Source organism: Archocentrus centrarchus, chromosome 4 (assembly GCF_007364275.1).
Source record: "Archocentrus centrarchus isolate MPI-CPG fArcCen1 chromosome 4, fArcCen1, whole genome shotgun sequence".
In the NCBI taxonomy this organism is placed as follows: domain Eukaryota; kingdom Metazoa; phylum Chordata; class Actinopteri; order Cichliformes; family Cichlidae; genus Archocentrus; species Archocentrus centrarchus.
Window position 1 is genome coordinate 16,915,512 of NC_044349.1, and position 13,265 is coordinate 16,928,776.

General features: G+C 37.4%; 1 protein-coding gene across 1 annotated transcript in view; it reads left to right on the top strand.

Annotated features, from left to right (window-relative positions):
* LOC115778860 (uncharacterized) overlaps positions 1 to 13,265 on the top strand; it is a 24,775-nt gene extending 11,510 nt beyond the window's left edge. Inside the window, exons 11-29 of the mRNA XM_030727217.1 lie at positions 1,629 to 1,695; positions 1,846 to 1,900; positions 2,124 to 2,287; positions 2,586 to 2,630; positions 2,747 to 2,853; positions 3,785 to 3,954; positions 4,120 to 4,271; positions 4,480 to 4,690; positions 5,014 to 5,197; positions 5,382 to 5,574; positions 6,842 to 6,905; positions 9,296 to 9,459; positions 9,850 to 9,894; positions 10,222 to 10,328; positions 10,683 to 10,852; positions 10,988 to 11,151; positions 11,785 to 11,995; positions 12,533 to 12,742; positions 12,819 to 13,265. Of these exons, the coding sequence (XP_030583077.1) occupies positions 1,629 to 1,695; positions 1,846 to 1,900; positions 2,124 to 2,287; positions 2,586 to 2,630; positions 2,747 to 2,853; positions 3,785 to 3,954; positions 4,120 to 4,271; positions 4,480 to 4,690; positions 5,014 to 5,197; positions 5,382 to 5,574; positions 6,842 to 6,905; positions 9,296 to 9,459; positions 9,850 to 9,894; positions 10,222 to 10,328; positions 10,683 to 10,852; positions 10,988 to 11,151; positions 11,785 to 11,995; positions 12,533 to 12,742; positions 12,819 to 13,102 (2,767 nt within the window). The 3' untranslated portion in view covers positions 13,103 to 13,265. The remainder of the gene's footprint in view (positions 1 to 1,628; positions 1,696 to 1,845; positions 1,901 to 2,123; positions 2,288 to 2,585; positions 2,631 to 2,746; positions 2,854 to 3,784; positions 3,955 to 4,119; positions 4,272 to 4,479; positions 4,691 to 5,013; positions 5,198 to 5,381; positions 5,575 to 6,841; positions 6,906 to 9,295; positions 9,460 to 9,849; positions 9,895 to 10,221; positions 10,329 to 10,682; positions 10,853 to 10,987; positions 11,152 to 11,784; positions 11,996 to 12,532; positions 12,743 to 12,818) is intronic.

A 13,265-nucleotide genomic window follows, 5' to 3' on the forward strand; every position in this document is an offset into this window, starting at 1 on the left:
ACAATGTACATACAGTCAATAAAAATATAAACGCACAAACATTTTCTCTTTTTTCGTCTCATAACTAATCGACAACAATCTGTGTATACACTCAGTTTCATTCCAGGCTTCAATAGCAACCAGTGCTTCAGATCATTATGCAACAGTCCATGTGTTATCACCACAGAGGAAAGTCACACAGGCACGAGAAAAAACATGCATACTCCACACAGACAGACTCCTGGCAACCAGAAACAATGCTAACAACAGCAGTATCACTGCCATCCAAACTAAATGCTTTGAACCAAAAAACTTGATCTAGCTACAGGAGCACTTTAGGTAAAATAACTTCTATTATAACACACTTCTGTTCACCAATAAGCACACAAAGTAAAGCTTAGGGTGGGTTTTGGTTTGCATTATGTTGCACAACTATAAATCTGACACGATGAAGGATCTATTACAGACCATCTTGAGGGAGTGAATTTACATTCATCTTTAAAATCAAAAATTTCTCTCATCCATCAAATAAAAAAGCCAAAGCACTGACAACATTCATACTGCAAGTTCTGGTAGCTCAAGTAAGATTGTTTGGCAGAACCTGCCGTTTGTAACTGTGTGTTTTAAAAAAATCTGTACAAATAAACGTATCATTATTATTATTATTATTATTATTATTATTATTATTATTATTATTATTATTATTATTATTATTATTATTATTATTATTATTATTTAATCCTTTGTTATTTTGCATAACTAAAACCAAGCATGGAAAAAAGAGATAAAATGGACATTATTGTGTTTTCACAAAAATAAAATAAAGATCAGTTTTATTATAGATGTTCATTTCATGTTTATGATCAAATTGCCTTCACAAATACCTCTTTCCACATTAGAAATAATAAAAACAAAACTGCAACACAGCTACAGCTAACAATGAAACTGAAACAAATAAAAGCTAAACTAAAACCAGATATTTCTAAACAACAAAAACGACACTGGCCGCAGTAACAGCCTGAATTTATGCAGAAATAAAAAGTAGTGTCTTTACTTATAGTAAATGTTTAGGAGACTTGTACATTTGTGGTCAAAATTAAGATGGTTAAAGAGCACGACATAAGTAAAAGTTCCTCAGCAGCAGCAAGTATATATCAAAAGGACAGGGTGATGAATTTTAATTCATTTCAGTAAATGTGTTATATAAAATGATAAAAGGTTGGCTAATGGTGCTGTTGGCTGAAACCAAAGAACACCTGTTTCTCACTGGTTTTTCTGATTTGCCTGGGATCAGCAGGTGTGACAGCGACGCTGCTGTGGTCAGGCTTCAGCATTTGAGAAGCACACACTGAGGTGCATTACATGAACTGTGGTTTCTCTGCACTTTGTATGAAAACACCTACAGGCAAAGCAGGCGCCTTGCCTTCTGCTCCACATCATTTGCTCGAGGTTTGTCCACATCACGCTTTCTTTAGTGACGATATGTATATCATGGCCACGAAGGCTGACTTTTAGTCTTGCGAGAGTTAGTTTCCCAGATAAGCAGCAGATACACTTTGCTGCTGAGTAATAGAGCGCTGACAACAAAAATATTTGAATGTGGCAGTTTTTTTTTGTTTTTTTTTTTAAAGAAGCTAGATATTCTGTAGTGTTGTGGAGAAACAACTACTACTTCACCACATCAGGAACACAATCTCACTCCCAACAAACATCGTGGTAAGGAATCTTCTCCTGATGCACAGTCTTTCTGTTATGAAGTGTTTCTGCTGAAGTTAAAAACTAAGAATGGTGCATATCTGTTTCTTTATTTATTTGTATTTATTATCCATAAATCATTTTGATTGTACATCCTTTTAATTATAACAGGTTCTTCCACCAGGCAAGCCCACCATGATTTTTATCGTCAGTATCTTCATGCCAGGTAAGCATTTTGTTAAGTACATTGTAATTATCTGACTTTCTGCTTCACCAATAGTGTGTTCAGCAGTGACTGAATGATGTTTAATATCATAAAACTAATACTGGAATATTTCAGTTCTTTTGGAAAGGGACAATTATTGAATTTGTTGCAATTAAATCACTTTACAAGCCTGCAACACTGCAACATAATTACACTCAATATTATCATTTCAATGTTTCATTAGCTCTCTGCAGCGCTTACATGGTGAACTGCTCTGCACCAACACAAACTGCCCTACTGGAGGCTCTCTCCCCAGTCTTTGAAATGAGAAGCATTCGGCCTGTCCAGAAATCAACAACATGCACCAATGTCACCATTTTCTTCACCATGTATGGGATTCTAGGAGTGGTATGTTCACCTGTCAGAGGATGACCATATTTTATAATGTACTGAGTGTGTATAGAGATTTTACATTTTGGCATCTATTCTATCTAAAGGTCTTTACTTGTGGGTGAATCACTAACAAGAAATTTCTCAAGAGGACCCTTCTGTTGTTTTTGTTTTTATATATAGGATATTATCAATTTCTTTGTGCTCCAGAACTCTACTGAAGCTTCCTTTAAGATCCAAGTTGCTTTCTAAAAGGACTTTAAGAAAATCTCTGTTATTGCTTTCCTTTGCTAAAGTATCCTGTCTTATCTTCCAGGATGAAAAGGCTCAACTCCTCATTACTTATATTTGGCTACACTTTGTAAGTAGTGCTGTAATCCAAGTTCCTCAGTGATGAAGGGGTTTTGATTTATACTTTGCAATTGTCATGACAACTCATGCCTGCTCTTTGTAATGACACCAGTGTTGTTGTTTTAGTCTTGGATCAATCAGTTCATCAGTTGGGACCCAGTTCAGTGCGGTATCAGCATGATATCTCTACCCAGAACCAAATTTTGGGCTCCAGATATTGTAATCAATGAGTTGTGAGTAGCATCTTACAATTTAATTTACTCTTTATATCAAACTCTAAAGTATTTTGAAAAAAGAAATGTTTTTAAAGGAGAAATGTGGAGATTGCTCATTGTCACTGTCACCATGAATATGTTCCCAGTATTTAGTACTGTTTAACTAAAACAAATAAATAAATATATAAAATAAAATACATACATAAAAAAATACATAAACAAAATTTGTACTTCAATTCTTTGAATAGGATTATATTTGTTTAAACAACTGTACACTAGTTTTTGGTAAACAATGGGACTATTTGCATTTTGTGGATTACTGTTAGCTGCAGATTCATGCATTTTCATTACTCTTCTGAGTCTTTACAGCAGATACACAGCAATATCAGACTTTGGCTGAACTTGTAGAACTTATTGGTGCGATCAAATTTGTGGACAGTAGAAAACTTGAGATTGCTTCCTGCCTTATTCCTGCAGCTAGTGTAAATTTTATTTGCTGTCACAAATTGTCAGAGCTTATCACTCAAAGAAAAAACAAATTTCAAGCAAGACTATCACTGATGACCAAAATATTGATATTTCAACATTATGTGGAATATTCTGTCATTGCAAATGCCTTTAATCCTCAAGGATCTTGAATTTGCAAATCTAACTTAAAATGCAAACCAGAGATGATTACCCTTAATTATAATCCCTAACATAAACCTTTGGTATGACCATATCTAATTTTCAGATTTTGCAAATTGTTCTTCCAAATCTTGTCCAACATAGACATTATTAGTAACATACATCAAAAACTAGTTACATTTTTACAAAATTATTCCTTTTTACCACTCCACCCCCACCCCAAAGACATAGGGTCATGTTTAGGGGTTGCTTGTGAACATCTATAATGCCTTAAGTCTCAGGTGCCATGTTCTCATTTCACACTTTTGCTCTGGTCTTGCAGTATGGAGGAAAACAAAGCACCTCCTGTTCCCTATCTGTACCTGTACAGTGACGGTAAGGTGGAGGATTCTGAGCCCGTCAGAGTTGTCAGCTCCTGTAACCTCAATATCTACACCTTTCCCTTCGATGTACAAAACTGCACTTTTACCTTCAACTCCTACTTGCACTATGGTAAGAGAATTTTTTTCTCTCTTTTTTTTTTTTAGTTTATTATTCACTAAGAAAAAGTCCCCAAAGACTGAGACTGATCTCTCTTTACATTACATGTGGACCTTTAGTGAGCTCAGCTTTAACTCAGCATTTTCACTTTTCTCTCTACTTTTCTTCTCTGTGCAGGGTTTGATATAAAGATTTTTCTTGGAAGATCTGCAGAAAATATTACACAGATCTCCAAGAGTGTGATGGCCACCATGGGTGAATGGGAACTACTGGATATCACCGCCCAGAAAAACAATCATAACAAGACTTATGATGAGCTTGAATTTCATGTAGGTGGATTGCAATACCAATGACTTGACCAATAACTCGGTTTCAAAACAAGCCAGTCTATTTCACATTTCTTATTTCCTAATTTGTCTGTAATGATTGTTATGCCTAAGTCCAACGCACCTAAAATCCCAAATTGTGCCGATACACGGTCCATTACAATATTTTACAGCAGAAAGATACCTGACCAAGTTTTCCCTTCATGTACAGATCAGAGTGAGGCGCCGGCCCACTATGTATGTGGTGAACCTCCTGATCCCCAGCTGCTTTCTCATCACAGTGGACCTCTTCAGCTTCCTGCTGCCTCCACAGAGTGTGGACAGGTCTAACTTCAAGATGACCCTCATCCTCGGCTACACCGTCTTTCTGCTCATCATGAATGACCTGCTGCCTGCCACTGGAAACACCATACCCCTCATAAGTGAGTAACACTTAAAAAAAAAAGTCTGTAGAGATTTCTTAAAGCCTTTGAATGTTTGAATTAAAATTGGACTGGCAGCATTCTTACAAGAGAAAAATGCATCAAACTTACATGTAACCGGTCCTGCTGACAGCATTTAATGCTCTTAGGCTCGTGGACTTTTGGGATACTGTGATAAAATTCTTCAAATCTTAAATTTGACTTTTAATAGGTTAGTAAATTTTGATAGGTACATGCATATATTCAATTGATTAGACTGTGATGCTGTCAAATTTTATTGTTTCTGGGTCTCAAAGCACTCGTGCCTTTGTCTCTCTCTCTAGATGTGTTCTTCTCTATCTGCCTGACTCTGATGGTGGCCAGTCTACTGGAAACCATCCTCGTCACCAGCCTGCTGTGTGGGTCTGCTGACTTCCCTCCCGTCCCTCGCTGGATCCGAGTCCTCGTCCTGCAACTTCTGGGCTTTCTTGTTTGCATGCCACCATTGAAAAAGAAACCAAGAGCTTCAGGTATGTTGCTTTTAAGTAGCTTTGCAGTGTTTAAATATAAGTTGCATGAAGAAATGCAGGATTACAGAAATAACAGAGTAGGTCAAAATAATTAATTTTGCCTTGACAAGTTGCAAAAAAAGAAATTAAATCACACTGAAGAGCTGATTCAAAGAATATAAATCGTTGTCTTGACATTGCTTTGAAATAGACCTTAGGACCAGGACTGTTGTGGCAAATATTGAAGCTTATAGCAGCCCTCAAGAGACAAAGGGGCAATCAGTGGAGGACAGGGCTGTGCAGGAGCTGAGGAAACTGGGCAAGGACCTCCAGGCCGTCCGCCTTCAGGTGGAGCAGCAGCTCAACAGGAGCGAAAGCTCAGAGGACTGGGTCCAGGTGGGTTTCATCATAGACCGCCTGCTGTTTGGCCTCTACATCCTCTTCATTACTGTCAGCTTCATTACCATCATCATTATCTGGGTGAATTCATACAATCAGTCATAGACAACTGTTCTCTGTTTTAAAGGTCTCAATTTATGCTAGTGGCTTGAATGTTTGCTGCATTTTGACCAATATTTTGTAATTGCTTTAGAGGGTTTGAAAAAAATGCTGTCTTGAAGCACATATATAAATCTTTTTTTTTTTTTTTAACCTGTTTATGGTAATGAATAGTCATATTATCGTACTCGCCTTTAAATTAGCTTTTCTAAATTAATTAGAAGTAATCTTAACCCTTCTGTGTTATTGTGTAATTTTAAAAATGGAGGTAAACAATGTATACAAAATAAAATTGTTAAAAAGTTTCATTCAGTTTTTGACATCTTTTTAGACTTTATGATAAATGTCTCGAGTATTTCCATGTTTCTTGGGGGGGGGGGGGGTGTCTCATTTTTCATTGTGGCATGAAAGAAATGTTTGAAATATGCTAAATGAAACTAAACTACAGTAATATATTTAGAAAATATAATTATCGCCACCAGTGGTTCCCCAGAATAATAATTTGGTTTGTAGGTTTAGGATTAAACTTTAAAAACAGTCCATAATTTCCTGACATTGGTAGATGCATAAGAATTATTATTCAAATATTTTTATTAATTTTGAGTGTATATTAAACAAGCAGAGAAGTTCTCAACACTCAAAAATGAGAAAAAGACAAAGCTTTAGAAGAAGATTGGTAACAAGCGTAAAATCACTTCCATACAGCAGATTGGTGTTTGATAAAAAGAAAAGAAAAAATTGGTAAAATATGGTAGAAATGGTTGCCAAACCTTATGTTATTTCAGGGCAGAGCCTTGGACCATATATTCAAGCTGTTTTTAAGACTGGAAAAGACAGTGTTGCATTTGTTACATTAAAAGTTAAAAACACCCCTTTTCCTGTTTTCTATTAAATAAAGAAATTGATATTCCATATTTTGGTGTCATATAATGGTTTCCTGCAGTTGGGACTTTGTAGGTATCAGGTATGCTTTAAAAGTACACCTACACTTAAAGTACAAAAAAAAAAAAAAAAAAAAAGCCATGAAATATTTTTAAATATATTCACTAAAAACAAATCCAGATAATGACATAAAAATCTATGAAGACAGCTTTACAGGCATCCTTCACAAGTAGCATACCACTCAGACTAAGAACTGCTTTTGACACAATGTTAATGTTTTTAGTGCTGCCCGCCGAAAGTCAGGCCTTCTAAGGTTCTAATCATCTTCATCTCTCTGCTCATGCATGGTAAGTACAGCTTCTATAATGTAGTAATACACATTTATATACATCTCTTATGTTAGTCATTCCTTGAAGCTGTTGAATTTTTATGAGGTGATTTTCACACACTTCTCATTCAAGTTGGTTAACTATCCAGAAAACTAAATGCACTGCTCAAAAAAATTTAAAGGAACACTTCGGGTCTTATTGGGAAAAAAATTATGTTTGATATCCATACTGGTATAGACTGGGTAGTGTGTTAGGAATGAAAGGATGCCACATTGTTTGATGGAAATGAAAATTGTCAACCTACAGATGTCTGAATTCAAAGACACCCCAAAAGTGAATAAATGATCCTGCAGGCTTGTCCATTATGCTGAAATGTCATTGCTCAAAATGGTACTCAGTAGTTTGTATGGCCCCCACGTGTTGGTGTCCTGGGGGATCTCCGCCCAGATCTGGACCAGGGCATCACTGAGCTCCTGGACAGTTGGAGGTGCAACCTGGCGGTGTTGGATGAACCCAAACATAATGTCCCAGAGGTGTTCTATCTGATTTAGGTTAGGTGAGCATGGGGGGCACTATCAATTCCTTCATCCCCCAGGAACCACCTGCATACTCTTGTCACATGAGGCCAGGCATTGCTGTACACCAGGAGGAACCCAAGACCCACTGCACTAGCGTAGGGTCTGACAATTAGTACAAGGATTTCATCCCAATACCTAATAGCAGTCAGGGTGCTGTTGCCTAGCCTGTAGAGGTCTATGTGTCGCTCCACAGACATGCCTCCCCACCTCATCGCCGACCCACCACCAAACCGGTGATCCTGAACGATGTTACAGGCAGCATTACATTCTCCACAGCTTCTCCAGACCCTTTCATGTGTGTCACATGTGCTCAGGATGAACCTGCTCTCATCTGTGAAAAGTACAGGGCACCAGTGGTGGACCTGCCAATTCTGGTTTTCTATGGCAAATGCCACTTGGGTTCCATGGTGCCTCGCAGTAAGTACAGGGCCCACTAGATGGCACTGGGCCACCCTCATGAAATCTGTTCCTGATTGGTCAGAGACAGTGGGTTCTAGTATCCTGTTCCTCCTTACATGAAGGAGCAGATACTCGATCCTGTTGATGGGTTAAGAACCTTGTACAGCCCTGTCCAGCTCTCTTAGAGTAATTGCCTGCCTCCTGGAATCTCCTCCATGCTTTTGAGCTGGGAGACAAAGAAAACTTTATGGTAATGACAGGTATAAATGTGCCATCCTGGAGGAGTTGGACTACCTGTGTAACCTCTGTAGGGTCCAGGTATCACCTCATGCTATCAGTAGTGACACTGACCCTAGCCAGATGCAAAACTGGATCAGAAAGATGGGTCAGAAAAACCACCTGTAAAACCATTCCTGTTTTGGGGGTTGTCACATTGTTGCCCCTTTAATGCACCTGTTGTTAATTTCATTAACACCAAAGCAGCTGAAACTGATTAACAACCCCCTCTGCTACTGAACTGACCACATCAGTATAGCAGAAGTTTAACTAACTTGATCCTATACTCTGATTAAAAGTGCTCCTTTAAATTTCTTTGAGCAACATAGTACACAAACATGTAAGCAATGCATTGTAATAATTCAGCAAACTGTGTATGTGCTCATGAATGGAGAAGTGAGCGATCATTTGTATTATACCAATTATTTCATGTGCTCTGCAGTGTCTCTAGACATCTTATTACTGTAAATATTACAAAATCATATCACACCTGTTTAAATTCTTAGCTGTAAAACTCACTTTAAAGGCTCAGATTTTCACACCCATTAAAGGATAAAGCCCAACTACGCATTTTATGCCAAGCACTTTGAGGAATTTAACTTTTTTATTTTATAATCCAGGTTCTTTGCACTTCACTCAACTTGGTTACTTTGTCAGCATAGGCCACACTGACATTTAACTTAGCTAGTCTTTTAAGTATTATGAAATAATGTCATCCACCAAGCTGTCTTGTTTCATTCCTGTCTACTTTTTATACATTTTTACTGATGGGTTAAAACAGATATTCAAAATCTCCTCTGTTAAAATCAAGTTTAAATCCTTAGCCTCACCTGTATATTCAAACATACATGTTCAGAAATCTGGTAATACAAACTGTGATTACCTTTATGTAAATAGTCAACTGGGAGTTTTATTGTAATATTAATCAGCAGTTGTTATTCTACTTCCAAACCGTAATACATTAAGAGTTAGGGTTAGGGTTAGGGTTCTCCATTTCAGATGAATCCTTTTTGTGGGTAACTTAAGGTTTGCTAACATTTTAATTGTGAGCATTCATGCAGTTAGAGAAAAAGACCATATTTGCTGCTAGATGGTGAAGCCGATACGAAGTCACCTTTAAAAATCAAAAGGACTTGTTTCTTCCTTCCTTTGTAGCTCAGTGCAGCTCCACCATGCTGCACTGCTCTAACCCTGATACAGCTTCACTGCTGGAGGCTCTTAAGCCAGTCTTCAACCTGAGCACCATTCGGCCTGTGGTGAATATGACAACCATCACTAACGTCAGCATTTACCTAACCGTGTTTGCCATTTTGGGAGTGGTAAATAACCCCTTTATTAACTTGAAATTAGCAATTAGCAATTAGCAAAAATACATTAGCAATTTATAGCCAACAGCCTGTGTTGTTTAGTTTTTTTTTTGTTTTTTTTTATCAAATTTTCAAGGAAATACATCACTTTCTCTTGCATTTTGATGAGAGTGAAGACAGGCTTCTAGCACAGGTGTGGGTGTGTGTATGTGTGGGTGTGTATATGTATATGTGGGGGGGGGGCATGGTATTTTCTTTTTTTTTTAAGGGGGCCGCAGCTCTCTTGACTTTGGGAATCACTGCTGTACAGACTAAAGAGCATAAGATGGTCAAAAATAATTTTTCCATGAAAGAAAATGTCTTTTAGGAAATGGATGCAAATTAATTTTGGTTCTTTTTCAGGAAGAGAAAGAGCAACTCCTCACAACGCTTCTCTGGGAAGGTTTGGTAAGTAGTTTCTTCACAGTAAACTTTCAAGCAATGATAAAACTGTTGATCTCTATACTTTGCTTGAGAATCAGAAAAAGACGTGATTTTTTTTTTTAAGATCATGTTTAGTTTTGTACTTGAAACTGTTTCTGTACAGCAAAGGCCTAATACACTAGGGCCTTAAAAACGTTTTGTTAAAAAGAAGGAAGACAGTGCCCAGCTGTTTAGTTTTTGGTGTTTCTCTTCAAATGGAAACATCTGAAGTTTAAAATGATAACTGTCAGGGTTTTATAGTGTATCTGTTCTGTTGTGTGCATGTTTGTATCAGCATGATTTGTGTTGCAGAACTGGGGAAATGAATTTACCATGTGGGACCCAGAAGAGTGCGGTACTACACTGATATCAGTTCCGAGAGCAAATCTCTGGGTACCAGATGTTGTAATCAATGAATTGTAAGTCCTATCTTCAACAATTCACAGAATAAAATCAGATTCTTTTTATATTTATATGATCTTGAGAACTAGTCCTGAAGCATTATTAGCCGAAAGGGGCTACTAAGTAGCAAAGAATGGAAAATGGAGAAGCTGCATGTGAGTGAAAGGGCAAAGGTATAGTTTGAGCATGCTGCAGTCAGACCATAGTTGGGATGTGACTCCATCTGATCTCATGGAAAATAAAACATGATAATAGGGTGATGGCTTGGTTACACTATTATCCACTAGATGAAGGGTGAAACATTTAATAAGGAAAATATATGCATGCAGTTGCTTGTGCTTCCAAATTTAAGCTCTTTCATCTTCTTGCAGCATGGATGAAAACACAGCTCCATTTGTCCCATATACCTACCTGTTTTCTAATGGCCTCGTGAGTGATTCACAGCCTGTCAGAGCCATCACTTCCTGCAGGCTTGATATCTATTTGTTTCCATTTGACATCCAGAACTGCACTTTAACTTTCAACTCATACACACTCAAGAGTAAGTAAGTCCATGAGGATCTATTGCAATCTATCATGTACAATGAGTGATTAATTTTAAATGCAGTTAAGATATTTTATTGAAATTAATATGAATGGCTTTGTCTAACAAAATCTTTGACTATTTTCCTTGCAGGTAATGCTCTGCAGCTTGACATGCCACAAACTGCAGAGATGATTTTTGAATACTCTAAATCAGTGATGGCAACTATGGGTGAATGGGTATTAACTGGAATTGCTGCAAATAAACACACACTACCGTCTACTGCAATGGGCTTTTATGATGAAATTTGCTTCAGTGTAAGAAGCTGCATAACACTGTTAAAATGTAATGTTATTGTACCACTTAGTTATTCATAATATAGGAAAACAGAAGACATTGAGGACTGCAGAGCCTTCTAGAAAGTAATCAGAAACAGGAGGGTTTTTTTCTTCAGTACCAGATATTTAACTCTATTGTTTGCATATGTGATAGGAAGCTAGGATATACAGCACATTTAATTCAACTATAGCTAAAAGTTTGAAAGAGCAATGAGCACAGACTGCATTAAATATTAAATTCAAGAGCACTGCTGCTTAGTGTTTCCTTTACATATTTAAATAATTACTACAGTTTAAATAATTACAAAACAAAAATATGACTCATCATAGAAAATAAACTGTAGTAACCATGTCCCTTTTCTAGGTTATACAAACATGATTCCTCAGTAATTTTGATTCTAATTAAATTCTTACAGCAGTGAACAGATTGACAATCTTTGTGTCAAACGTTTAAACTGGAGAAACAATTTGACAAGTTATATGTGTAAGTGTTACTGGTCTGATTTTAAGTGTCAATTAAGTACTATAGGTGTATGAGGTACTGTATAATCAAAGCAACAGAGAAATATGTGAGATTAGTTAAATTCTTCAAATCTGTCCACTCTGCTGCAGCTTTCACTGCGCCGCCAGCCAACAATGTACGTAGTGAACCTCCTGCTCCCTAGCTGCTTCCTTATCTCTGTGGACCTCTTCAGCTTCATCTTGCCTCCCGGTGATGTTGACCGGTCCTTATTCAAGATGACGCTCATCCTGGGCTATACTGTCTTCCTGGTCATAATGAATGACCTGCTGCCTATCACTGGAAATGGCATACCTCTCATAAGTAAGTTTACTTGTTATATATATATATATATATATATATATATATATATATATACAACAGAGTGGCTGAACTGAACTGAGGACACATTATAAAGGAGAGAGGACCGAAATTCCTCCACAACAAAATGAGAGATGATAAAACCATACAGAAAGCAGTTACTTCATTATTTCTGCTAAAGGTGGTTCTACAAGTTAATGAACCAAGGGATGTACTTAGTTTTTCACAAACCTGTCCAGCACAAACTGTACTACATGTTCAAACATTAGTGATCATCAGTGCTAAAAGAGCTAAAAGACAAGAGAATATTGACATCACATTCACTGTAAATAGTGATTTCAGTAATCTGCTTAATAATAGGCCATCTTAAAAGGTGCCATTTGTGGATGTTGTTTACATCTGGTCTCGACTCCCCTGAGTAGACCAAAAATCTGTATCATCCTTTTCATTTTTGAATTCTTCTGCTTGGATTTAACCAGTATTTGTCAAATATTATCATTAATTACTGTTCTACCATTATTATTATTATTATTATCCCAGATGTTTTCCTGTCTCTTTGCCTGACTATGATGGTGGCCAGTCTACTCGAAACCATCATCGTTACAAACCTCCTACACGGTTCCTCTCACTATTTTCGAGCTCCTCGTTGGATCAGAATGCTTGTTCTTCAAATCCTGGGTCGACTAGTGTTCCTTCCTCCAAAGCCCAGAGACAAAGAGGACACAGTAATCCAAAATCGGGCCACACAAGGTAGGAAACAAGATCAGGATGACTTTCTTAAAAGTTTGTCAGAGCTGCCATAATTTTCTCCCATCTCCCCTGCAAGAAATGACAGTCGGCTCTCCGGTGACAGAGGAAAGTGAGACTCTGGAGCAGAAGGGATCGCTGAGTGAGGATGAGGCCCTGCAGGAGCTGAGGAGCCTGAGCAGGGACCTCCAGGCCATTCGCATTCAGGCAGAGCAGCACCAGAAAAAAAGTCGGAGCACAGAGGAATGGATCCAGATAGGTTTCATAATAGACCGGCTGCTATTCATGGTTTACATAATCTTCATAACGGTCAGCTTCGTTACCATTGTCATCATCTGGGTACAGTCGTACAAGGCAGCCTAATTTAACTTTCTAGCTTGTCTGTTTTTTTAAACCCTTTGCATCCATTTTTTGTTTTAAAATATTTAACATCACACCCTTGAAATGTTCTACCTTTCATTAACTATCATTCAATGCATGCTTTGCTGTATTATTATTTATCACCCCAAAAAAAACAGTATTCTAA